The sequence below is a fragment of the Desmodus rotundus genome, chromosome 10 (assembly GCF_022682495.2).
Source record: "Desmodus rotundus isolate HL8 chromosome 10, HLdesRot8A.1, whole genome shotgun sequence".
NCBI classification, from domain to species: Eukaryota; Metazoa; Chordata; class Mammalia; order Chiroptera; family Phyllostomidae; genus Desmodus; species Desmodus rotundus.
In genome coordinates this window covers 22,496,838-22,523,752 of record NC_071396.1, presented here as the reverse complement: position 1 = coordinate 22,523,752, position 26,915 = coordinate 22,496,838, and the positions used below count along the sequence as shown (strand labels likewise).

The 26,915-nt window shown below is 51.0% G+C and overlaps 1 protein-coding gene across 4 annotated transcripts in view; it reads right to left on the bottom strand.

Annotated features, from left to right (window-relative positions):
- Window positions 1–16,856: 16,856 nt before the first annotated feature.
- The window catches only part of TTC13 (tetratricopeptide repeat domain 13), a 63,268-nt gene continuing 53,209 nt past the window's right edge, over window positions 16,857–26,915 (bottom strand). For 2 of the 4 annotated variants that reach the window (XM_053912554.1, XM_053912556.1), the window contains 6 exons: window positions 24,848–24,957; window positions 22,472–22,607; window positions 21,465–21,544; window positions 19,450–19,528; window positions 19,212–19,291; window positions 16,857–17,735 (listed from right to left, as the gene is read on the bottom strand). In XM_053912554.1, coding sequence (XP_053768529.1) covers window positions 17,621–17,735; window positions 19,212–19,291; window positions 19,450–19,528; window positions 21,465–21,544; window positions 22,472–22,607; window positions 24,848–24,957 — 600 coding nt within the window. In that variant the 3' untranslated portion in view covers window positions 16,857–17,620. The remainder of the gene's footprint in view (window positions 17,736–19,211; window positions 19,292–19,449; window positions 19,529–21,464; window positions 21,545–22,471; window positions 22,608–24,847; window positions 24,958–26,915) is intronic. The other 2 variants (XM_053912555.1, XM_053912557.1) reach the window with 1 other exon arrangement.

Sequence of the window (26,915 nt, the reverse complement as noted above, 5' to 3'; positions counted from 1 at the left end):
AACAAGCTGAAGAGAGGCGGCAAGTTTTCACAGGCAGAGAACAGCGCCATCCCAGCAGTGGGGCCCGGTTGGTCCTTCTGAAGCATGATGCCCCAGGTCACAAACACTAAAATTACACACACCCCTCATCCGCTTTACCCTCGGGCTGATTTGAACAAGACTGTAACAGGTCTCAGAGGAGAGTTAAAGTATCCTCTCTCGCAACAAAAAACTTCATTTCAGTATTACTACGCCTTCAAAATAACACTTGAATAATTCTGAACACATTTGCAGACAGAACTCGCGACATTCTGTTTTAAATGTGGAATGGTCTTATCATCTTCTGGCCCAGGGAGTCTAAGAAAATATCTGTGGAATGTCATGAATTCGAGGAGCTCTATAATAAGAGACATTGCTATCAACAGTGTTATCAGCATGTTAGAGGGAAGGAGTGGGAAAAGCCACCAGATAAGAAAAAGCCTGGATCGCACAGTATGTGAAGGGCTGTGTAGGAAGCCAGAGGGTGAGAAGGGCTTTTGGGTGTTACGATTATCTACTGAAGTTGCCCTATAGTCCAGTACATGCTATCCTGAGTGCCGTGGATTTCTGCCGCCCATGCTCGTTCAGTAGTGAGCGATCTTTAATCACGTATTCTTGAAATTGATTAACACCTTTGAACTGGCTTTGATATTTACACATGAAAGATTCTGTGCTATTGGAAACTTGGTCCCATGTGGGTTTTAAAACAGTTGCAAACAACGAATGTTGCTTTTCAAAAAAGCACCACCTGATTGTTTTTCAGATCAAAGATAATTTGTTGCCAGAGAAGTTGTAATATTAAATACGATACGATATAATTCAAGGACATCAGCCAAAGTATGTAAAGTTCATGATCTGGAAGATAAGGGGTAACTAAAGGAAAATTACTTCCAGATTATGAGAAACTTGGGGCCCTGACAGACAACTTGGCTGAAATTGGGGGGGAATGAAAATACATATTGATGCACTCCAGGGAAGAAATGCAAATAGACAAATTCCAAATATGTAGCCAGGTAAAACAACGGGACGGCTCTGGTGTAAGAACTGTAAAAATTAATGTCAACAGAGCCCCGTTAAAATGGAGTCGGAGCTGCCACCCCAGCGGAACCGCCCTGCACACGCTAGTCCTCAGAACTTTGGATGTTAAAACAGGACAGAATGGCTTTGGACTGGGCCTGGAGCAGCATGTATCCCTAACGACTGTTTACAAAGGTAACCAGAAAGAAAATATCATGATCACCAGACTGAAAACGAAGAACATTCTGTAGAATGATCGCCATTATGTTAGCTTATCGGCCCCAATAGAAAAGCCATCCTTCTATTAATGTAACTGTTTCCTTTCCGTTTCTCATTAAGTCCCCCTGGCCTTGGCCTCCTAATTGGAGCACCATTGTGGGCTTCCTCCTGAATCCGCGCTGCCCGAATAGCTATTCTTTTGGATCTCAAATAAATGCTCGTTACCTCCCACTTCGGCCATTTAGTTGTAGGTTCAGTTTCTTCTTAAGCAAGGATTTGGATGGAGTCAGTCTACTTGTCCTTTCTGGGGGGATGTGAGGGAGCCAATGGACTCTGTTCACAAAGCGAAGAGACTAGCCTGTAGTCCCTGACCCTCAGAAATGTTTCAAAGCCTTGCAGTGGTCCCCAACGCATTCCTGTCTTCATCAACATTTCATCGGGGCATTTGCTGCTTCCCAGTAAGCGCTACAGGGAGAGGAGGAAAGGCGTGAGAAAGAGAGAACGCAAGGTTATGTTCACTAGATCTGTCGGTGTTGGGTGATGGGTATTCCCCGCCAGGTCAGCGCTTCTGGAAGGACGTGCGGGCTCCTGAGATGCTTTTCTGAGGAATCACGGAGACACCGCAACAGGTGCTTGGGGTGAGGATTACACGGTCTCGGGTGTCCTCAGCTGTGGAGTTCTCCCTCTGCAAGTGCCATTTCAGTTCTTCTCAGAAGTTGCCCCACGTCCGCAGCAGAATGTAAACTCCACAACAGGGAGAATCTTAGCCGTCTTGTTCACTGTTGGGAGCAAGAAAGCCTAGTTCTGAGTACGGGCTCAATGGCTATTTGTTGGATGAATGATGAATGAATGAACGTTACAGGGTCTGCATTATCATCCCCTTTTACAGATAAGGAAACTGGGGCATCAAAAGAAAAAAACTCACCTGAGATTATCCCCTACCACCCCTCCTAGTCTGAGATGGACTTGAGATTCAGACCAAGGTTGTTTGCCTTTTGTTAAATCTCCAACATTAATTTATGTGTGTAAGTTGAATTACTGGATTAGTATTAATAAACTGGGTTTATGGCTATGTTTATTAAAGCCTCAAGGCACTCACTGGTGAACCACAGCTCTAATTTTTTTCAGAGTAATCCCTGAAAACCCAGGATGATCACCAACACCTCCGTGACCCATCTGACACCTTGGCTAACAGCTGCTGCCCTGGAAGTCCTCTCTCTAGCTCCGCCCCATTTTTTAAAAATTACTGAGAGAGAGGCAAACAGCGAGGCCACCCCCCATGGTGGGAGGTTGCCCTGGGGCACCTCTGGAGACCTGGGGGGACAGATTCAACAGCTTTGGAAAAAAGCCCAGAGGTGACGGAGTAGGGTGCATTTGAAGTGGGGTGCTGTCCATTTACCTACCCGCCCCTGAGGTGGGCCAAGGGGCTCACTCAAAGCTTCTGCTAAATACCTGTCTGAGCCTCAATTTCTCCACCTCTAAGATGGGAATGACTACGCCAGCCTTCTACGGTAATGTGTCCAGTGAGAGAGAGGCTACACCTGGGAAAGCCCCTCCCTCGGTGCAGCCTCTCTGACTTGGCGACTTCTCACCCACCTGGCTTTGCAGGTGCTGCGTGTGTCGTGTTTACCTACGGACAAGTCCCTGAGTTTGTGAATGGCTTCTTAGTTGAAGATCAGCACAGGGCTCCTTCTCTTTCTGCTGCCCATCCCAAAGGGCCTGCGACACAGCTGAATGCCACGTGTCTGCGGAATGAATCTGTCTTCCCAGACAAAGAGTGTGGGAGCCCGGTCCCCCACGGAGACGCCCCGCAAGGTAACGGAGAACCGCAGGGCAGACGTCCCAGCCCTGCCTCTAGGATCCCAGTGGCCACCTCCTTGCCCGCCGGTTGCTGAGACTAGTGGCGAAATTCCAGGCACTGTGGCAAACAGATGGCAGCGTGGGGAAGGCCGTCTCGTGGTGACAGGGCAGGGCAGTGGGCCTGTGGACAGCAGTCCTGGCAGGCCTCTCTGCTCGGACGCAGGCAGACTCCCTGAGGATGATGATTCATTCCCACAGCTGTTACTGGTTACTCCAGACGCTGCCCTGCCCGATCTCTGCTCCTTGCTCCCACACCCGGAGGGGATGGGCAGCGGACACGAGCAAACCTGGCGTCTGTAGACCGGCTGGCACACCATGTGATAGGAGGCCCGGCCGAGACAAGGAGAAAGGATGGAAAGACAAGACGACTTTACAGATTCACTGTTGGCAGGAAACGTGCTCTGAATGTTTAGAGGAGTTGGGTTATTTTTCCAACTGTAGAGAGAACTTTGCAACAACAATGGTCTGTCACCAGGTCCGGGCAGGTGTGAGTTTAAGCAGCACAGAGAACCCGCTTAGCTGCTCTACGAAAAACACTGAAAGGCCTCTTGACAGCAAACACCTGCTACCTGCCCGAGGTTTTACATTTAGGAAGGCCTCTGAGACTTTGAGTCCCCTGTAATAAACATAAACAACGGTAGAAGCAATGGCTGGTTCTCTTTTCCCTTCACCTGACATCCCCACCCTGCGATCCCCGGATAGGGAAACCCCTAGCTCAAAGGTGACCCCTCCTTGACGTCTTCCAGGTCACGGGCACCCGAAAGCAGGGAGCGGGGCCCAGACGAGACAGTTTGTCTCCTGTAGAGTTTGGTCTCAGGTAGACTTCGGTGTCCTGGGAAAAGCAAGGCCAGCATTTTTGACAGCGTACGTGTGTCGGGGACTGCATCCTGTGTGCCCCCAAATCCATAGTTGAAGCCCTACTCCCAATGTGAAGGTACTCCAGAAATGGGGCCTTTGGGACAGTGCCCTTGTGAGTTGACATGGGACAGCTCACCTCTCGCTTTGCTCTTCACCCCGTGAGGACACGTCTACCTGCCGACCAGGAAGTGGACCCTCTCCATACACCAGGGCTGCCCGAACCTTGATCTTGAACTTCCCGGTTTCCGGGACTGTGAGAAATGAATGTTTGTTGTTTTAGGTCACCCGGTCTGTGGTTCTGCTGCTGTAGCAGCCCAGCAGGACTAAGACAGCGTGGAATGGGCTTCAAATTCATATAAAATCATTGGAGAGAGAGAAAGGGAGATAAAAGTGTCTGGGAAGGGAGGGTCTAAAAGCACATGGCAGTGATTTATTGATTGAAAAGTGAAGGGAATTCCTCTCTCTCCTCCCCTAAACAATGTGTTCTGGACTTCTAAACACTCCCAGATGTGGAATGCAAGTTCCCTTCCTCCGCTCGCCTCTTCAGGCTGCCCTGACGTTTGTTAAACGGGCTCCTGGCAATCCGCGTTAGGCGGTGAGGGCAAGGGAATGTCCCACCGTGAGGTCTGCGATGGCCATCCCGGCTCCCTGGGGAGGTCCGCGGCATCGCCGGAGCCCTGTGCTTCACAGGAGTCACGCATCTGTTCCGTTACCCGTCAGCAGCCTGGCGCGGGGACTTGGGGGAAACCCTGCAGTTAGTTATAAAGGCTGACTTTTGGGGACCTTAATATTTTCATGTGCCTGTCCCTGCTTGGATTCGATCTATGTCCTTGAATTGTTTTAACCCGAAAGCCATCAAAATGCCAAGATGCTATAAAGAATGGAAAAAAATTATGAAAAAATGAAAACAGTTGTCTGTTAAGTTTCATGGACTGTATGTATTTTGTTTCTAATTTCTATGAAAATGTTGTTTGTGTAACAGATACATAAAAATTGCCAAGCGCCGTGAGTCATTCCCATTCTCAAACAGAGAGAGAGAGGTTACTGAACAACGAAAATGTGATATATGTGTGCTAGGGTCAGTGAACTTGACCCCTGTCTACCTCAAGCCACTCCCTGCAAATGGCCTCGCACACCTCCGCAGGCCCCTCCTCCCTCACAAGCCCTCCAGGTGGGCGTCTCCCTTTATGTTACCACTTTAGGCCTGGACTGCCTCTGGCCTTCACCGGCCTCCTCCCTCCCAGCACAACCCCAAACGTTCAGATAGGTGTGTTCGTCCCAATTGCTAGCGCTGTGCCCATCTGTCCCTTGGGTTAGAAAGCCTGTCTGCCGTGGGTCCCCCTATCCAAACTTGACTGATCCTGGTAAGTTTGGTTTCAATGGCATCCGCTGACCTTTACTGTGTCTCCTCTCCTCTAACCTGCGGTAGCTGCTGTGCCCAGGCCACCAGCACCGGGGAGAGCACACACAGGCATTGACTGAGGCATAGGGACAACAGTTAAGGGGCTCCAGCAACAGCTGAGTGACTTCACGGAAGCCATAGGGTCACACCATGGCTACATGCCCCCTGCAGACAAGCTCCAGGGACGAGCTCCCCCAGGGGCCTCCCCCCTCCCCACCCCGTCCTCTCTCCCTGCTGGTCTATCAGCCCCCACAAAGCCCAGGTGACCTCACTCTGGCCCCTGTCGGACTAAAACCCCAGACATATGCTGAACTCCGATCAAGCTGATTTGGCAACGTCATAAAAGACAGACCAGAGGGGTCAAGAAAGCTGCATTTTGGAAATAGTAGTTACGTTCCTGTATCAATACCCAACAGGACCCAACTATTGCACAAGCTCGACACGACCCTAAACCAGAGTCAGACAGAGCAAACGCCGAGCTTCCTGTGCGTCATCGCTCATGCGTGCGTGGAAGGGTGAAGCTTGTTCACGGGCTGGAAGGATCAACATGTTAAAACGTCCTTATCACCTGAAGCAATCTACAGGTTCCATGCAATCCCCATTAAAATACCAAAGGCATTCTTAGAATGAGAACTGACCCTAAAATTGATATGGAGCCACAAAAGAGCCCTTTCACTCAACTATATTATGAACATTTTTCTAATTTTGATAAATACTCTGAAACATGATTTTAATAGTGATACAGTATTCCAAAGTTAAGGAGTTAATAATTTATTCAACCAAGTCTATATGTTGGGACTTGCATAAATGGCATAAATAAGGTTCTCAGGAAAACTCACTTCCCTTGGAACCTTACCTGCCTCTCCCCCAGCGGCTAGGCCTGGTTTGGTACCTGGGGCATCATCGCCCTGGCAATGGGCTGGGCCACTCAGGTACCTCTATTCAGGAATCTGAAACTGGGGCTGAGCTGGGGTCAGCCAACCTCTGAGCAGCAGGGATTGAAAGAGAGACTCCTCTTCTTTCAAAGCGGGCCTGTGAGGGAGACAACACAGACATCCTGGCTTCTCCACAGCCGCCCCCTGGCTTCCGGTCCTTTCCCGAGCCTGGCTACAGGAAGCAGGACCGGCCTGTGGCTTTGTAGAAAACTCCCCTTTGCCTCAGTCAGCTTGTCTAGGGTTCTGCTTCTTACTACCCAGAGGGCTCTACCTAACGCTAAAGGAGTGAACATTTTTAAGGAATTTGCTACGCATTACAAAGCTTTCCTCCAGAAAAGTCACATCTGCCTTGTACGTTTCTTGAATTTTGGTACCGAGGCTCTTTACGGGGCAGAGCTCTTGCTAGGAAGCAAATCCACATTTAATATTAAGAGCCACCAAAGGGAACGGGGCAAGCACATCCATTTGCAGGGTATTAATAGAGCCTTAGCTTGCGTTTACCAGGCACATGCTGTCCTCAGAGTTGATGCGTGTGGCACAGGACTCAGAGTACAAGTGGAATTTTCCTGTTCGCAGGCAGAGGCGAGGGTAATTTTCCCAACTAATTTAAAACAGAGCTGTTCCTGTAAATTGCAGTGATTCAAGTCCATTTGCAGAGGCGGACGACCCAGGGGTCTGTGGCTGTCACCTAAGCTCGAATGAGCACTGAATGCTAAGCCCTTGTTTCCTGGCCCGGGGTCTCTCCAGAGAAACGGAAAGGCCGAGGCAGGCTTCCACGGAGCTTCTGAGCCTGTGGCAGCCAGCTCCAGAGCAGGGACCGCAGGCGTTACTACCCCACTGGGCACCAGCCCTCACACTCGAATCTTCCAGGACGTGCTCTTTTACTGACGTGCTGCCTGGCTTCTCGTGAGTTCCAGCCAGCTGTCCGTTCAGTCGCTGGGCACTCTGACTTTACACAAGGCAAAGTAAAGCAAGACGAGGGAAAGAGGCCCATGTATTTAACAAGGGTCTGGCTGGACCATACAACGCAGGCTGCTTATTCACATTCCTTTTTCTGTTTTTAATCCTCACAGGAGGGTATGTTTTTTAATTGATTTTAGAGAGAGGAAGGGGGCGGGAGAGAGAGAGAAGGAGAGAGGACAGAGAGAGAGAGAGAGAAACATTGATCAGCTGCCTCCCAAACGTGCCCGACCAGGCATGGAACCCGAAACCTCTTGGTGCACAGAGGACTCCCACCAACTGAGCCACCTGGCCAGGGCTCATCACATTCCTTTTAAAAGAAGTTCCCCTGCAGCTGTCGGCCCCTCAGGAATCTGCAACTTGACACTGAGCCAGAACCGACCCATTTCACAAACGTGGGATCTCTCTGCTTCCCGGGGGGTTAGCAAGTAGGTGGAAGCCTCTTCCCCCGGGCTTTAAAACTAGCTTATTTATAATGCTCCCACACCAAACTAATGCAAGGAAACCGAGACTGGATGTTTCTGCCAGGGCGGGGCCTTGTGCACCTCTCTGTCTTTCTGTCTGTCTGTGTGTCTGCACAGGAGAGAAGAGCTCCCCCGTGCTCTGTGGGGCGTCCCGTGGAGCCTAGCATCCGAGCCAGTTTCAGAGAAGCTGTCAGGTTCCCCTGCCTGGCACCCGGCACCCTGTTGCGGGCCCTCTCTCCCTGATGGCTATGGCCGATTTCCGACTGATTTCCTCCAGGACAGCTGTTGGAAGTGGTGAAGACACAGCCTCTGGACTCCAATCCCGGCTCTGGCGCTGCTGGTTGTGCGATCTGAGCTCGGTTTCTTGTTTTCTGCGCCTCCATTCGCCCAGGGGTGCTGCTGTATTCCCCACGCTGCGCGTCTCTGTCTCGCGGGAACACTGGTGATACAACGCGGGAGCGCTCAGCGCTGCGCGGGCACAGGAAAATGCCCCACTCCGCTGAGCTGTGGCCATCGTTTCCTCTCCTGGCTCCTGCACGTGGCTCTGAGTGGGCGGAGCCCAAGTCCATCTTGGTTTTGCTCCCATCTCTCAGCTCAGTGCCGGACCCCCACGGTGGGCCCCCTGTTAATGCTTGCTGGTCGCATGGATGGGGTGAGTGGATGGGCTACAGACACACAGGCTTTTGTAGCAGAGTTCTGCGGCCTGTCGTGGCCCTTTTTCTTGTGTTGCAAAGCCACTGGCAACACTGAGAAAGGAGGTGGAGAAGAGGCTCACACCCCCAGCTCTCCGTCACCTCAGTTGGGTAGACATCCCATCCCTTGTCTACTATGCATTGGTCTGAGAGCCATCTTTCTGCTGCGGTCACGAACGTTTCCCCCTAAATAAAAATTATCTACATTTATGATCGAGAAAGTGGACCAGGAAGTGAGTTCTAAGGTTGAAGCTATCTCATGGAAAGCGTGGTTCTACAGGACCTGTGATCTAGGGATGTAAATTGCTGCGGACACGGCCATAAGCAAAAAGAAGTAGTAGAGAAACATAGGTGTAGTAAAAATAGAAAGAGATGCATGGGCCATATGACCTCAAAACTCTGGGTCAAGGATACCCCCGCCCAGGGATGGCAGGGGATGCTGATGAGAGTACGTGGAGGACATACCCTGCGTGGGTGGTGTTTTCTTACGCCGGGTGGGGTCACCTAAGGGTTTGTGTACCATTTTTATTCTCACTGTGTTTCAAATGTTTAATAAATTGAAAGCGATAGCTGGAGATCACGAAGGCAGTTCAAAAAAGAAATACAAGTGGCCAATCAGCACAAGACAAGACGTTAAAGTTGGGGGTGGGGACAGAGAGCTAGAGACAGATAGAAATGGAGATAGGGGAGGGGGAGAGAGAGATCAAGCAGGAAGAAACCCTACACCAGGCAGATAATAGCTCCACCAGCATGAGGAGGCAGCTCTGCAGGGCCACCTGGCCCCTGGCTCGCTCCCCTGGAGGGACAAGCGTCCAGGCAATGAGTCACAGCCACACACGTAGCCTCTCACTCCTGACATTAAAGACGGGCAGGGGATTAGAAAGGCTTCGAAGAGTGCTTCTGAGTTTCTCTGGTCTTCTCTGAGGGAGGAGGGAAAAAAGCAAAGTTTCGGCTGTGAAGTTATTTCTAGCCCTTATGCCCAACAGTGTTGGGTCTGGGGGAAGTCAGACCAGACTGTATTATGCTACTGGCCAGTTTTTTGGGGGTTGCTTCCCCTGCATCTGCTACACGGGCTTTAAAACACAGAGGCCATTTGAGAAGGTCTTTGTCAGTGTGAAAGTCTGAGCTGATACCAGGTGCACATAGGGAAGAGAAACTATTTTAAATTGGCTCTCATTTTTTTTCCTGAGAGAATCTTCTCAAACTGGTTAATTAGAGATGAGTTAAGAATTTGCAGTTGGCTCGCTACACAAGAAACACAAATATTAAAGCTGAAGAAACACGGGGGATTGCGGAGTTTCACACTTGCATTTTCCAGGTAAGTTAAGGCCAGAGAGGTTAAGTGACCTGCTCAGTGGGAGGTGGCAGGGCTGCTTTGGGGACCCGGGTCTCCTGATGGGACACCTCACAGCCTCCCGTGGACCTTCCTCAGTTCCAGACTAGCCTCATAGGACTGCCATCCACGGAATCTCGCAGGCTCCTCGGCCGGAGACTTCAGGACGCTGTGGCGTCCCCGTGAGTAGCACGGGCATGTCCCACTTCCTTCTCCTGACTGCGGGCACCCGACACACCTACTCCAAGACAGACCCTGGGGATGAGGTGGCCAACGTCATCGTTGGAAAGGCTCCCTGGGTGTGATTCACCCTCCTCAGCAGACATCTCTGCAATAACGACCTTCTGAGGGTCGGATGATGTAGTTAACAAAAGGTATGTTTCAATATGCCACAGTCAATGATTCTGAGGTTCATGTCGCCTGGGCCAATGTGGATTTTTATCCGCTGCTGGGTCTTCCTCAGGCAGAGCTCCTCCCCTCTCCTCTGTTCCCACCAGACTTCTGAGGCTGTGTGACAATGACCTAACTTGTATTCTCTCCCCGTAGGACTGTGAGCAACTGTGAGCAACTCCAGGATGGGACTTCCATCTTACTCCATGGAACCTCCAGCATGCAGGACGCTGCTTGGCCTCTACTGGTTGCTGGAACCAAGCGATGGCCGGCTGGGTCTTGGATGACAGTACCGCGTTGGCCAAACAGGCGCGTCAATGAACTTTCACACTCCCCAGACAGAAGACCACTTGTCATCAGGGACACTGTGTGAACTGTCATCTAACAGAGTACCTGTGAATAAACAGGGGCTTGTTGGCGATACAATGGGAAAACTGGCGTCCTTTGAGACAGTTCTGAGTGACCTGCAGCGTGTGGCCATCCTTCCTGTAACCTAGTTTACCTCTGGAAATCATGCTCCATAAGAAAAAAAAAAAAATTTTTTTAGTAAATGCATGAACTGAAACTGAAACCCCTAAGAGAGGTCTGCTGAACAAAATAATCACATTCTATCAAAATGTATTGGACGAGTCAGGGATCAGCAGCCCAGACTGCCCATCCCCTTTTCCTTGTTGCTACAGGTTATCACGTTATCACTCTACCTCATGGCCACGATTGGCGGGCCTAAGTGGTCACCTGACTTAAGGTGGACCAATCAGTGTTCCTTCCCAGAGACTCTGGAGGTAGAACTAAGAGCAGTGGCCTGTCCTCAGGTACCAGAGGCAAATTTAGGGCGTGTGGTAGTCCCACACCCACCAGTGGGTGTGCGGTGCACAGACCGCAAGCAGCAGAAGTGAGCGACAGAGGCAGGCCCCGCCGGCCCAGCCCGACGTTCCAAGGGCCTGGAGCAAGAACACAGATAGAAGCCGATGCCCCTTACGTTCAAACACCGGGAAGTTACAAATCCATCGTCAAACATAGGATGTTCTGCCTTTCCTCCTGTCTCAACACATTTTACAACAAAAGAAGGGGCTCAATACGTGTAAGGCCATAGGTTTTACGTTTGCAAAGCTGTCAAAAAGGAGCCACAACTGGATTTAATCATTCACACGCATCTGGGTGTTCTCACGGGCGTGGAAGTCTGCCTGAGTAAGAAGGAAATGAATGACTCACACATCATTAACTCCACAGAGTTATCCTTCTCGACTTCACCTCGGCAAATCACTAGTGTTGTTATCGTCGGGGTTTTCACTTAATCTCTGCTCTACTAATGATCCAAGGGATTGAAAAGCAAGATGTGATTATAGTCAACATATACGAAATGTGGATACATGTTCACAAGATATAAATGTAAAAATGCTGTACACTTAAACGATTTGTTTCTGAAAAACTTTTTATTCTAAGTGATATCACCTAATAAAATCAAAGACGCTACACAAATTATAATTTATAAATATCAAACTTAACACAAAACTTCTTTAAATAAAGCTGAATTTTTTCATTTCCTTTGAAAACATAATTTCACTTTTTAAATGTAACAATTTGCAATTCTAGCATTCGAAGTGCATTCGGTTGCCGGTGTAAAGAACTGTAGGTTGTTAGGGTTTCTCGTGAGTGGTTTGCGAGTAACCACTCAAAGAACAGGAAAAAAGTATATAGTTCCCACAATCCTGGTGAGGAAAAAAATAATTACAAAGACCACTAGCTCAAAAGAATGGCAGGGGGGAAGAGAAGAAAAACTGGAATAAAGAGAAAAATAAGGTGGCATAGCTAGGTGATGTCGGATGGAACAGACAGGCATTAAGGCAAAACCATTAAGAGATACAGGGATACTTTATGTTGAAAAATGTTCAATTTACTAGTAAGATAACTCCAATTTTATATGTCCATTGTCTCAAAGCCTAGAAAGCAAGATTTGACAGAAATACACGTAAACGCAGACTTACTATCTTAACAGTAACTGCGCGCTCCCATCACCCACGCCCACCAGTCAGGAGAACCTGTGGAGTCCGGACACAGAACGAAGGACGCTTGGCGCTACTGGGAGAAGACGCCTCGCTCTGCAAGAGCCACCGTGCTCTTACCGTGTGGCAGGGAGCATCCGACGAGACAGCTTTCCTCTTTCATCTGGGGCGTTTTGATTGCTCAGAAATTTTTAGAAATGTATGGGAATAATCTCAATACCTCCTGGTCCCAACATGTGACAAGGACACTGGGAAGCGCAGGCCTGATGGGAAGCGGGGCTGCAGCCGGGCTACCATCCACGTGTTCGCCACGCAAGGGCATCAGCCACCCTGACTGGGGCGGGGTGGGGGGAGGGGAGGTGGAGCCGGGAGGAGACTCAGACAGAGGAATCAGATGGGCCACTAGCACGGGGACAGATGGGTGAAGACTGTTGGCAAAAGCCACGATTTTACTGGTAAGTAAAGGCCCGTAAGATGCAGGTGTTCATAGACAACACACTTTTCAAATCACAAACAGAAATATGATGCCAATTGTTAGGATAAAAGAATATTCTGATAAAAACGGCTCTATGTATATGAAATTTGACACATACTGATGTAGGCACACGGACATGTATTTGTAGGAGCTTCTGGGTGCTGGATGCTCGTTGTAGCGGTGTGTTGGGTTTGTGGCAATTCACCCACGTGTGCGCCTGTACGTGCAATCTCGTGTGCATGTGCAGTGTCCCCTGTATGTACAACACGCCTGCACGGCCCGCACGGGACAGACCACCTCTGGACTGTGGTTTCCACACGCGAGTGCTTCATTCTGAGCAGTAGGAGGCGGACGTACGAAGAGGAGGGGGAAGTGCAGTGAAGGGGCTGTTCCACTGAGAAAAGGCAGGCCCATGGGGGTCTTGTCAGGGGGTTTTGTGCAAGAGGATCGACCGTGCTGTGTCCCGAGGCCCACGGCGGCCCTGTCAGCCCTGCCCATGTGACCGTGGGCAGCCACTCATCTCTTTTGTCCCAGTTCCCCCACGACAAATCACGGGAGCTCGCCTAGGTGGCCTGAGGGTGCTGTAAGTTCTAAAGTGCTATGTAAGCGCTGAAAGGCATGTATAGAAAACATGTTTAAGAATGCATTTCAAACACATTAACTGGTTCCCCCACTCGTGTTATCCTTTCGTGTTGCACGCATGCGTTCCTTCACACCTTTGAAATGGGATGGCTGGTTAACATGTATGTACGGGGGCCGGCAGGAGTAAGGCCTGCCTGAGCGTGGTCCCTACGGTAGCAATATGGATAACTCATAGTTTTAATTTGAACATGTCACCTAAAATGTCCTATGGTGTGCTTGAGTGTGACACTGTTATGTTGCAGAATTACATGCTTATGATTTTGTAATAAGATTTTGTAATAAAAAAGGGATGTTATCTGTGCCAGACCCTGTATTTACATGAAGCAGAAGGTGCTACATTCACCTCAAAAGTTACATCCACACCGAAGTGGTAATTTAGGAGTTGGTTCGCGTGTCCAGAGTGTTCCAGATTGTTCTAAGCCTACCAAATGTAAGACTGATTCGGAATCTGTGTTTGGGCAGAGATGTATTATTTTGAATCCTGAGCCTAAGAAGTGAGAGTTCTTAGTCTCAGCTGAGATTGTCGTAAGGCTTGACAAATGTGTTTGCTCTTAGGAGGCCTCCACAGTTGCCGAAGAACAAGCCCTTTTTTTGGCCCCTGATGGATGGTGACCAGGAGACCCTCAAAGGCCAGGGTGGCATTTCTACCCGCTAGATGGCCGGACGCCATCGGTCCACTTGACAACACGCTGTCAGGCTGACTTCACAAGTGGAGGACTCAGGGGTTCAGGCCCGGGTGCTGGAGCCACCCCCACTGGCCCTCCACCTCCCCTGTCCACTGCGTGCCGACGTCTGCATGGCAAGCTCGTGCGCAGCATTCAAGGGCTGTGACAGGTAAGTCACTCCCCACCCATCGGAGCCATCAAAGTGGGAAGCACCCTGGTGCCTACCTCTCAGGGCTCCCGAGAGGACTGAATGAGGTAATACTGTACGGCACTTAGAAAAACGCCAAAAACAAGTGTTCAAAACACGTTTCCTCCGACAGGGTGCCGCTCCCTGGGGAAGATGGAGGCAGGCCTGGCAGAGAAGGCCCCAGCCCAGCGTGGCCTGGAGCAGAGAGGGGTAGGGGCGCCCAGCGACCAGCCAAGGGACCTAGAGTGTTGAGGAGCTGGTGGATGGGAAAGGGCCAGGGCATGGGCAGTGTGCACGCCGTTGAACAGCGCCCCCACCAGGAGAGGGGCCTGGCGGCTACTGGTACATGCAGCAGGGCACTGGCCTCTGCTCGGGCACAGGCCCTGTGAGCCAAACCTGGGCACTCCGGGGGGGTGGCGACCAGGACCCAGGGCTGCAGGCAGCTGAGAGGCTGGGCTCAGGGCATCAGGCTGTCCCCTGAAGACAAAGGGGGCCTGAGTGACTGGGAATTTAAGGCCGTTCAAAACTGGAAATGCCTGAATCCTGGTGACCTGGCACAGGTGAAATAGTCTCTTACCGGTAGAAATTGGAGCTTGTAAACTAAGTTGTATTCAATCACAGAGCGGTATTATTCATGTCAGATACCTGTGCCTGCCCAACTTGCATGGCCCATCATAACTCTAGCCCAGAGGCCTTCCTTGGGCCACCCCCAAACCCTGGACTCTCACTTAAAACCCCAGGACTCCACTCTGACTTCCATCTGAGGCGGAGCTGCGTAGGGGCTGTCTGTGTGCGGCTCCGCCCCGCAGAACGTCCTGCCCCAGTGGGAAGGCTCCGTATCTGCCATCAGCAGGGAGGCCGTGGGCCATAGGTGGGCACCTGGAACGGGGGAAGCGCCCAAGGAACAAGCATTGGCATTCCTTTAAGTTTTTAAATACCTTGGGATGGGGGTTGCCAGCCACGGTGGGTCGACCTGAACCCACCTGGGGTGTTGTAGAGGCACCCTGGACCGGATCTCACGGGGACCTGGGCGGTGGCGATCTGGAGACTAGGGGAGTGCAGACTCAGGGCCCACCCGGGTTGCTGGTGCAGCTGCTGGGAAGAGGGGGCTGGTTTTGAGATGGGGAAGAGCGGGAGGGACACACAGACTTCGGGGGAGACTAGGGTGCGTCTGTGCACACGGCGCCCTCCCCTGGGTTTCTTGAGGCGAGTCTGCTCATCTCTGTTCTGGTCCGTACACAGCTTACTTCCAAATATTGGAAGGTAAGTATTGGAGTTGGAGGTTGGCTTCCTGTCCCTCGCACACTTTCTACATGAGAAGTTCCTAGTTCACTAGCAAGTTTTATTCTAGAGGATCTTTTTCCAGTCTTTTGAAAGTTTGAATGTCTTGATTCATAGGAGCAATTTTACAAATAGAGCTAAACTTAGCTACTCCGACAAGCCGCTAACATGAAGTTTGAGATAACTAATGAGCAGCAGAACGTGATTCGGGATCATTTCCATGGGTACACATGGCTCTCTACATTTAAATGAATTCGAGCTAAATCAAAAACTCAGTTCCTCAGTCACACTGGCCCCATTTCAAGTGGTCAGGAGCCACCTGTGGCAGGTGGCGGCTACCACACTGGAAAGGCAGATGTAAGACAGTCCCATCACCACCGAAAGTTCTAGTAGACGGCGCTGAGTTGGCCCTATGGTTCCCATGGGAAGCTGACACTAGGAAAGGAGGAGCGTGTGGCCAGGGCACGCACATGAGAGGAAGGGGCGTGTGGAGGAGAGGAAGGTGGTGGGAGGGGAGGCTGGAGAAGCAGAGGCCATGTCAGGTGGGCAGTGAGAGGCTGTGGGGGTTCGAACACAGCAGCAGCCACCAGACAAGTTAGAGTTGATGGTGGCCATGGTGCCAGGGAGGTGAAATGGACTTGGGGTGGGGGAGTTGGGGGAGCTGAGGAAAGCAAAGCGATAGGGGTGGTGCTTTGTAGGAGGGGAAGGAAGAGGCTGCTAATGATGCCCACCCCCGCCCTACAGAGCACATGGGAGGCAGCCCCTCTGTGGTTTCAGGGTCTCCAGGTGGACAGACCAATTGGGTCAGGACTTGAGAGCGCAAAGAAACGCAACAGACACAAGGAGGCCCGCGTGGCATGGTGCTAAGTTTTCTAAGTCTTGAGAAGAGCCTGAGAATGGAATCTTTGGTCCCCCAGACTAGGGGGTCTGGGCAGGCCCTGGGGTCAGAGGGGACCAGCTGGAACCCTAGCACCCGGCTTCAACAGCTGGGTGACCCTGTAGAGCCATTAACTTCCCAGAGCCCCGGATCCCTCGCCTGCTGGTCGAAAACGATGACAACCTGTCTTTCGGGAGCGCAGCCCTCGTCTTGGGAGAACACGGACCGCGGATGGAAATCTGGGTATGAGATGAGGCGCGCCCAATGATGCAGGCACTCTCCCTTCTCCTTCACTGGTTGTCAGCAGAGAGCAGAGCACAAGCCACATCTCCGCCGCTGTTCAGAAGCCCGCACCAGTACCCAGAGCGACCTCTGCGCAAAGGGTGAGTCCCACCGTGCAGATAACTGGCTAGCCCCCAGGGGTGTTACCCCTGGGGGTGCAGACACCCTGAGGTGTCATCATGTGACTCTCTGCAAGAATCCACCACACAAACTGAGTCTCAGAGAGCAGTGAAACGTTTGACTCTTTAACAAAAAAAAAAACAATCAAAGAAAAAGGAAACCAACTTGAAAATGGCAATAGTTTAATGAGCCCGTTTTTCTCCTGGTCATTTACCCTGTCTGAAAAAAACAATCAGTAATTTTCTGAATGTCCTCATACCTGAAAGTGAAACCAGTTCACAGAATAAAAACATACACGATCCAGTGTCAAAAACCAGTGATTCGGAGAAATCGCCCGTTTGTTTTCCAACAGAAAGCAGAAAAACATGGTTCAATACTTCAGTGTGTGGGTCGCTGGCAAACACCGTCCGCGGCACTCGCCATGGTGCTCCTGGCTGTGAGCTCCGCGGCCCACGGGGACGGCCTTCCACGGGCCGAAGACAGCGGAGAACCCATGCGTGGAGGTCGTGCGAGTTGAAAACCGGACGCCCAGCACCGTGTGCACAAAACAAAAATCATGGGAAAAAAATGCCGATCTTGAAAGGAATGAAAATACTGCTGCTGTTGCTTTTGTTCCTTTTAATTATTCATTTTTGGTTTCTGAAGTAAACTTTTTTTGCTGTAAGGAAGGAGCTGTATGACTTCGTAAGTGGAAGCCGACAGGCCACGGGCTAACAAACACTCCTTTGCTCCCAGACATTACAGCTTCCCCCCCAAAACCCTCTTTCGTAATTTTTGTTGTGGTTCAGGAAGTAAAGACAATGATTTCAAGTATTCAATTCCTATCAAAAGTTGGTATCAAAAGTAATAAAGGACCTAATTTCTTTGTAATTCCACGTTTTAAAAATAACTTAGGAAGCAAGAGGTCCGGCCCTTTCCTTGTATAAATACCGCGGCGTGACTAGAGTTTCTTAAGACAGCGTGGCGAGGAGTCGGTGTTCAGCACCTCGATCATGGACCGTAGCGTCGGGAAGGTCTCCGAGACTGACGGGAGAGTCTTGTAAGAAGGTGAGATACTGAGAAAGGAAAAGACAAAGATGGGGTGTGAACAGTAATGCAACTTTACAAAAAAGGCAAAGCTTATATTTTATTCCTACTACGATATTCAATTTCCAACACCCCACATGAAATGCCAGTTACTACAGAAAGGAGGCGCTGTGAATGGAACAGCTCCTCCTAAGCAATGGACTGAGGTACCGGAGGGCTCATGCATGAGCTGCCTAGAACTTCAACCAGAGTCTCCGGGGGGGAAATCGAGCTCTGGTGTCCGCACGACCATTAGGCACACATGTCGTGGTGGCGTGCGTGCTGCCCCGGAAGCAGGAGACGCAGGTTTCAGGGCATTTCACGTCCCTTACTAGCTGAAGTCATTTCTCTACGGCCGCTCCCTCCCTGACCTGGAGCAACAGGGACGGTGCTAACTCACGGAGCTGCTGTGGGCATGGGCCGAGATAATGCAAAGGACGCGGGAAAGCGGTAACTGCACAAGGTAGGTTGCTGGTGTTACTCTTTCCTTTAAAAGCTGTTGGAAGATTAACACTGTAAAACTGTGTAAGAAACAGAAGGGAGAGCTCGGACCTTAGGGTCATTCTACTGAACCACGTGTAGAATAGAAAACCTGAAACAAGAATACAGTGGGAAAAGGAGTAACTGTTAGGAATTTTTATTACAACGCTAATGGGACGTCACGGATTGAACAGGTGTGTCCTACGGACGTGAACTTCTCTGTTTTACACAGAGCACACATCGCCCAGCAATTTTTACAGCAGCTGCTGTGTCAGTCGGACCCATGGGGAAGGCCACACCGGTGGTGGTGACAAAGGAGAAACCACGGAGAGGGAGTGGGCTCAACAAGGTCGAATAGTGAGACATGCTCGTCCTTCATTAGCTAGTGAAGCTCTGTGCGCTCCTTCCTGTCCACGCTGACCCTCCCCTGCAGTGCTTCCAGACACCAGAGCCAAGGAGGCCAGAGTCGCTGCTCGGCTGGCCCAATCGCATCGGGGTAATTTCTGCTTCGGGTTCCCTGACTCACACACACTGGTCACCTGAATCAGAACAAAGTGCCACCTTCGAGAGAGCAGTGAAGATGCAGCTGGAAAGGCAGGGTGCCGCCCCTGGGAGCAGGGAGCGTGGGAGGGCTCAGCCCAGTTTTCAAATCCACTCCTCAATGCTGACCCCCCGCCTTTGGGACGAAGGGTGAGCCAGCCAGGAGACGTGAGTGTCTGATTACATCTATGAGACACCTGTGACTTTCTGTCATCAACTAAAGAGTGTCTTTATTTTTTATTCATTATTCATTTTCACCCACATACTCACCCTGTAGGGGATCAGACACGACGGCCAAACCTCTTTACCTTTAAATTCACTGCCTGATAGGAACTCATGAGAGAGAGTACAGTTCCAGTTTCTTCCGTAGCCCCCAAAGGAACAGGCGGTCCCTTTTCTCCCTCTCAGTTGCAATATCCTTTTGTTGACCCTCATCAAGTGCTGACCTTTTCAAGTTCATCCAGCTTTTGGCTATTCTGCTGAAGGCCTCTGAGCCAGGGGCTGTCATAGCTTCAAAGTCAACTAACTGCAAAAGAGAGACATTGAGGAGTGTGAGCGAACCGGGAGGAGACAGGCTCACGTTGGCACCTGTCCGACTCTCGTATCTTCGCACGAAACCCGCAGACTGGGGTGTGAACACAGCCAGTCATCCGCCCCCCCCCCCCCCCCCCCGGCGCAGCCTACCTTCCCTTTGGGGATTTTCCCCGCCACTTCTTTTCCGCTTGCCATCAACACTCCCACGATCACCGAATAGGCCGTCACACTGCTCGATAAAGAAGAGTCACCGTCAGTCGGCTACAAACAGTTGCCGGGCTCGCCGTGGATCTCCCGCCATAAAAGAGGAAATTTTCTTTCTTTTAAGAATCTTTGGACATTAAACATAAGACTGCTTTCATTTGGCTTAAAAAGTACTTACTAATTTACTACTAAATATATTTATACACACTTATTTAAGAGTAAGTGTGACCAAATATGTTCTTTTTCTAAAGGGAAAAAAGTGCTTATTTTAATTAGAACACTTCTTTCCCTTTAGTTTTTAAGTTCTTGTGAAATGACAAATTAGAAAGTGTGTTTATACTTTTAACGACTTCATGAGGCTTGGTTTTAAAATGCGTATCTATAGTATACTTCATAAGCACAGATCAATCTCACCATTTAAGCATTAGAACACTCTGGTCCTCAAAGAAGCAAAGTGCACACATCCCCACAGGCCAGACAGACAGACAGACAGACCAACGGTCGGAAAGCGGATCCCTGCTATCAGCCTCCTTCCTGGCGCAGACAGCCCCGCTCCGGATTCTGACAGCTGTACTACACACCGACAGTGCCCCGGGCAAGGCTCCCGGGGATGAGGCTCCGCCCCTGACAGGGAAGGGCAGCCCACAAGCAGTGAGGCCTTCGCAGCTACCTACCGGGGAAGGCCCACAGAGGCCGGGGCAGGGTGAAGGAGGCAGAGGAGCAGGCGGGCCTCGGGCTGTCATGGAGGGAGAAGCACGCACAGGGACATGAAGATGTGAGGAAAGGCAGGGAGGGGTGGTGGGAAGAGGACCCTCAGAAGTTCCACAGGACAGGTAAAGGAGGGAGGTGATGGAGCCAGCATAAGCCAGGGCAGGACAGGGACGGGCCCTGGGCATGATGCCACTGCGTCTGCACGGGGGCCAATAGGCGTGCAGAACCGGGGGGCCACAGAGTGGGGAAGCAGCGAGACGAGTGAGCAAGGCCATGTCGGGAGATGACAGGGATCGGTGTCTGTGGCTGTGGCTATGGGCATACGGGAGAGAGAACTGGGGGTCAGGAGGCAGAACCAGCAGGGTTTGGGGACTGAACAGAAGTGGGGACGGAGGGTGAATTGGGTTTGGCTTCCTTCACATGTCACACAGGAGCCCCGAGCTGCCGAGGACAGTGACGGCTGCTGGGCGTGTGCGCAGGGCTGGCTAGAGGAGGGCGAACGGCGCTGCGGACAGGTCTGATTCAGCGCATCTCTGCTCAGGGGACACTGCTAGTCGCAGTTGGCCGATACTGCAATATTTATGCTCCTACTTTGTTTCGATGCCTTTGTGATATTACAATGAAATTTACTACCACATTTAGAAGAGCTGTGAAGTATTAACAAAGATGGGCAGGTACATTATTCTAGCGAAAACATCTTAAATTTAAATATGTGCTAGCAACAGCCATTGACGTGATTTGCTGCGCACAGCATGGGGCGAAGAATAGAAAGAAACCCCTGCACACGCCTCCCCCGTGTTGATGACATCTGACACACTCCTGGCGGGCTCCTAAGAAGCCAGAGTTTATTCACAATAATCTAAATGGCATGGGTGGTTGGTGACGCGAAAGTGTAAAACATTAGGGCTAAAGGCCGATTCATGGCCAAGCACTGGCGGGCAGGGGAGAAGGAGGCAGGGTGACAGTCAGGGGGGAGCACCGAAATTGAGGTGCAGGGATCATGGTGCCCAGGCACAGCAGGCCCGGGTGAGCCCGCGCCTGCAGAACTCAAGCACACAACAGAGGAACCTTTCATACCCCTGCTGCTGGTCCGGTAGATCAGGGAAATACGTTGGGATGGAGTTTGAAAAGACAAAAGGGGGCTTGTCACTGCTTGGGGTGCATTTGTACACACACCCACAGCAGGAGGTATAAGAGAAAAAGGACACGTTTTCAGTGTAAAACCTCTTGAATGACAGGACATCACTCACCTGGATCCTCGTGAGAGCGGCATTAAATTATAAAAGTAATAAACTAAGGATAAGATTAGGTTGCAAACAGCATCAGCCTCCTGGAAAAAGAAGACACACGCTCGTGAACTTAAACTAGACTACAAACTACAGTGGGTTTTTATCGGGGGACAGGACGAGGAGCCCCATGTCATCAGGAAGGGGGTTATTCCGCTCCTCTCCCACAGAACCTGCTCTCCCGCTGCTGAATACCGATACTCTTTTGTAAACTTTTGCTAATAAAAGGGTGCATGCGGTCCAGGTCAGGGCAGTATCCTCCCAGCTGGTCTTAAAACTGCAAACCTTTCTGAGAAACACAGAAATCTCAGTCTCCTTTAACGTTACTTGCGACGTCAAAATATACATGGGGATTAAAATAAAACAAAGCATTATTGATGCTGATCGTGCTTTCTACAAGCCTCCCTAACTCCAGAGATTCTGGGAAGCCCCGCTCTGCACAGATTTAGGTGGTACATAGGCTTCGTTCTGTATAAAAACTTAGCTGCTTAGTTATATGAATTAACTGATTAAAGTGCAAGAGATACAAGGTGTCTTCCTGGGGCTACGGGCACCGACTCCAAAACGCGGATGGCGTCACCAGACTCTCAGCACAGTGGCAGCTGTGGCCACGAAGGTGACGTCTCAGATCCTGCCACCAAGGAGCCCCCACAGGAGTCGGGGTGGGCAACAGAGGTTAAGAGGTCGCCGGCCAGGAAAGGTCATTTCTATTATGGGTCAAATTGTTCTTTTAAATCGTGACATAGCCCACATTTATGATAATATAGTAAATAATAAGTTTATTTCTCGCTCCCCCATGGCTGTAGTCACTAAATATGGGAACTGCTCCAGTAAGAATAACAGAAAACTACTCACAGGTACATTAAAGCTGATTTCAAGCACAAAATGTGTAATCTCATGAAAGGGCAGAGGCTTTCAAAAGCTCACCAGGAGTCAGGGGAAGCAAGGGGGACAAGGCAGCAGACACCTACCCCAAATTCTGACGAAAGAATGAGGACTTTTCCTTTTGCTGTTAGGTCTTTATAAAGTGCATCTATTTCAGCGTGATATAACTGTGTTCTTTCTTCTGTGGTTTGGGTTTCCACAGAAAAGAGTATATTGCCAATCCTAAAAATACCAGAACACGGGTCAAAGGCATGTGTGATATACCATTCAGGGAGCCAAACACGGAAAGCAGGACAAGGCGGCGAACAGCACGCTGACGTGGCGCAGGACACGGGGGGGAGCGGACCCCACCTTTCTAACCACCGCAGATGAGGCACCCGTCGTAAGTATGCAATTTTTTCACTAAATACGGTATTTTGCTCCGTTCAACCACGTAATTATATGGGCTTCAGCTAGTCCAGGAGGAAACAACTACGCTTAGTAGAGAATGCGTTTAAGCACCTAGAAAACATTTGACCTGATAGCCACCCTGTTATTACTGGGGGCCGGGGCAAGGGCTGGGCAGGAAGTTCATGGTCTCCTTTCTCTTCTTCCCGCCCCTACTGCATGCTCGGCTCCACACGAGGCTCTGCGGAGGGGGTAAATCTGATGCCACGGGTATTTACTGTACAACGCCAGTAACAAAAACACCGACGATGGTCTGGGGACCCTAGAAAGAGCATGGCACAGCTGTGTCCTTTTGAGGAAGGGAGGCGGAACTCAGGCCGCGAGTTATTCTGAGACTGCGCTCAGGCCTTACCGAAGTTCACCGGGGTTCAAGAGAGGGAGCCCAGAGCTAATTTAGAAGACATGGAAGAGACCGGGACAGGCTTCTTGGAAGAGGAGGCCTGAGCTTGGGTCTTGAAGACCAAGATGGCAGAGGCTCAGACAGGAGGTGCAGGTGACCGCAGGGTGCACGCGGGCCTGCGGGATGAGCAGGCCGGTTTCCGACAGGAAAGTGGTTCAGGTAAAGCCGGAAAAACGGTCAAGGCCACGTTACTGAAGGCCTCAAACGCCTGGCCGGGGGGTAGGTTTTGGCATCAACAGACAAGGGCTGGGGAGTAATTTCTGGAGCCAGGGGAGTGCCCAGTGGAGTGCAGCCCTAGGAATGCCGCTGAAGCCCTGGGAAGCCAGCAGGAGACGGGCGGCCGGCACAGCAGCATGAGTCTACGTGAGGGCCGGGCAAGGGAGGCAGGGGATGGGGTGACACAGACAGCGAGGACAGAGGCTGCATTTCAAGGGGAAGGGATTTGACGTATCTCTTCCTCGGTGACTCCAGTTCTGCCTGGGGACTTACCTGGAGAACACTCGTATCTGTATCTACACCACTGGTGGGTGAAAAGGTAGGAAATAACTTCACGTGAATAGTAAACCCTGAAATTCCTTTTGGGGAAAGAATGACCTTTATGGTGAAAGGACTTTGGTAAGTAGGTGGCTGGAGGTAGAGAGCGAGACCACAAAGACGTGGAAAATCACACAAATCTGGAAGTGGCCACACTGTGCTTACTCGTGAAGGCCTGTGCGCCCCACCGTGAGCCTGACCGAGGGCCCCTGTGGCCTATGAGTGAAAGCACGTGAGGCAGAGGGTCGGCAGGGGTCGAGTGTCACAGCCCCACCGCCGAGCGGCAGGAGTCCCGGGCCCCCAGCGCTGAGGAGTGTGGGCAGGGGTTCAAGGTAAGCCCACCCAAAATTCAAGAGATTTGGAGGCTTCTAGAGGGAGTTTGGATTTTAGAAATAGTTATAAAAACGTTCCTTCTGGTGCTGTTTACAGAGTGAAAAAAGGGAACCACCCCAGATGGTCAATAATGAAAAATTAGTGGGAGAAACTACCCATAAAATGGAACACTGTGCAATTATTAAAAATGCACATTAGAACAGGATATGGGGAAATGTTACCAAGAAACGGTGAGGCTAGTAAACAGACACTTTACAAAGCAATACACAGAATATAATCTGTTTCCAAAGAAAATAACTTAAGGGTTTTTATTTTTTAATCTCCGCTTGTCTGTATATTCTAAATTTTACACACTAAGACTACACTGCTCTCATAAAAATTAAAACCTGCATTTAAAAACAAGAAATTGGCCTCGAATCTGCCAACTTCTCATGTGTTTTCATTTTCTTAGTAAGAGCCTTCCCCAGATGAACTTCGAGAGCCCAGAAGGATGTTTTCCACCAGCCCCATCAGACCTCACACCTAACGTCCAGAGCGCGGGTAGACTCAGCACACTCAGGAGAGGCTGAACGCCGGGGCAATACCGTAGATGTGACGGTAGGAAGAACTGGTAATAGCTGCACTCGGGGCCTCGTCTTCATTTCAGGAGAAAGCGAAAGCCCCACCGGCGGACCGTCCGCGCCAATGCGCCCAGGCGCACTTCCCGACGCCCGCCCGCCTGCCCTCCACGCTCACGCAGCGTACGTACTTGTCTCCCGTAATAGTGATCGTGAATCCATCATATTCCTTCCCTTGATCTTTGAGGCTGGGGACTTTTGTGTTCACAGTGAACCCATCCTTCGTTTTAGTATTAAACTGCTTTCGGGGAAAAAGAAGATTCACGTTACTAGTGTGAAGTTCACTGTACACCCCCAACGGCCACTGTGCAGCGCCGACTCGGACTTCCATGCTTTCAGGGAGGGTCACAGACGTCCCCGATGCAAGAGACCCAGTGAGCAGGGACAGAGGATGACGCCTCTGCCCAGCCCCAGGCCCCAACGCCGACTCTACTGCCTGCCGGAGGCTGCAGGCTCACGGGCCTCTCCCGGAGCCCCCTCTCTGGGGCTCTTCTCACGCTCAGCCTCAATCAGCGGCAATCCTGACCTTCAGCAGGAGCTGCACCCAATGTCCTGCGACTCAAGGAAACACCTGCGCTCTGCTGTGCTCCCTCCAAGCAGAGTCTGAGCTCTCTGCCGAGCACTCAGAATCATTTGATTTGCCAGCGGGGAGTTTCAGACACACGCTCCGACTCTGCAGACCACAGACAAGCGAGCTGCGGCGGATACACCAGGCTCAAGCTAAGAGCGGCCCTCGGGGTGACCTCTCGGCTGCACTGGGCCACTGTAGTCCCTCGCAGGTTCTTTTCAAACAGACACTCATATAAAGTATTAAAATCTCCCCAAATATAGTAAACCTAAAGGACTAAAATGCCCACAGGAAAGCTAAAGATGAAACACTGAGACGCGTGCCAGTGTCCTTGCTGCCTGGAGCCCCCAGCAGCCCTCGGTGAGGCCCTTCTGCCCTCTGCGGGGCACTCGGGGAACTCACTGGCGAGTCTGTAACTTAATTACTGGGCCTGCACCTCCTGTTACACTTGACACTAAATATTTCCGCAGTGTTAATGCACACTGAATTTTCCAGGCATGCACACAGCATGTACATTGAGGAGAGTGTATGATATCCTGCTGGAACTTTACTGAGCGTGGCTTACCATTCAGAATGCCCTCTCACCAGTGACATCGTAGCACACAACCCCCGAGTCAGCAAACAACAGGCGGGTATGGATGGGGCTGCACTTGCAGCCGGTGGGTACCACGATTTCACATACGGGTGCAAGCAACGGGCTGCCTCTCGGGAAGACACGCCCGAACGCCGGCACACGCAGCGCAAGCCGCTCTGTTAGAAGCTCCTCCCAGTTTAGACTTCTTTACGGCTCCACGCTCACGTCAAAGAGTTTTGGGGTAAGTGGGATATATTGTGGAGTTCATCTTACTGCACCTGACCATGTTGGCGGAGTTGACACGGGGGGCTGAGAAGACGGAGGACCACTCCTCAGTCCATCAGACACCGCAAGGACCCCGAGGCGGGCCTGCAGAGTCACCGCCCCTCAGCAGCCAGGAGCCTCACACCCAGCCTGGGAACAGGCTCGCTCACACCCGGAGAGGCAGGCGTGGACCTGTATGCGACCTGAGGCCTCTTGGTTATTCCTTGGAGGTGGACAAGCTCTGGTCCTTCACAGAAACTTCTCAAGTTCCATTTGCTGTAAGTCCATCTTATCTACTAGCTGCAAGGAGAACGCTCATCCCGCCCTGCAAGCGTCATCCACTTCGGCAGGCGCAGCTCCAGCCTCCACCTCCTCAGCTCCACGAGACGCTGCCCAGTGGTCTGGTGAATAACCCCGGCAGAGAGCTGGCGTGAGCACGGGCTCCCCCACACGCTCCCTTCTCTCAAGAATCACCGTCTTTCTAAGACCCGAGAGCTGCGGCCTGTATTTTGTCCGGCTGCATAGTTGTCACGGTGTGGAAGGGCAGTCGCGTGCAGTTGCCCGGTCAGCACCAGCAACAGAATTCAACTGTCTGTATTTCTAGTTCCTCCGTTTCCTGTATCTATGACTTGCTCCCAAATTTGCTTTCATGTATGAGTCCAGTGTCTGTGTTTTATTTTATTTTGGTTATTTATTCAGTGTGCTTATGTCAGTGTTTTCAGGTGGCACACACTTCATAAACTTTAAGATGTTATAGTGTAGTATTTACAAACATGGCGTTGAACAACTCAAA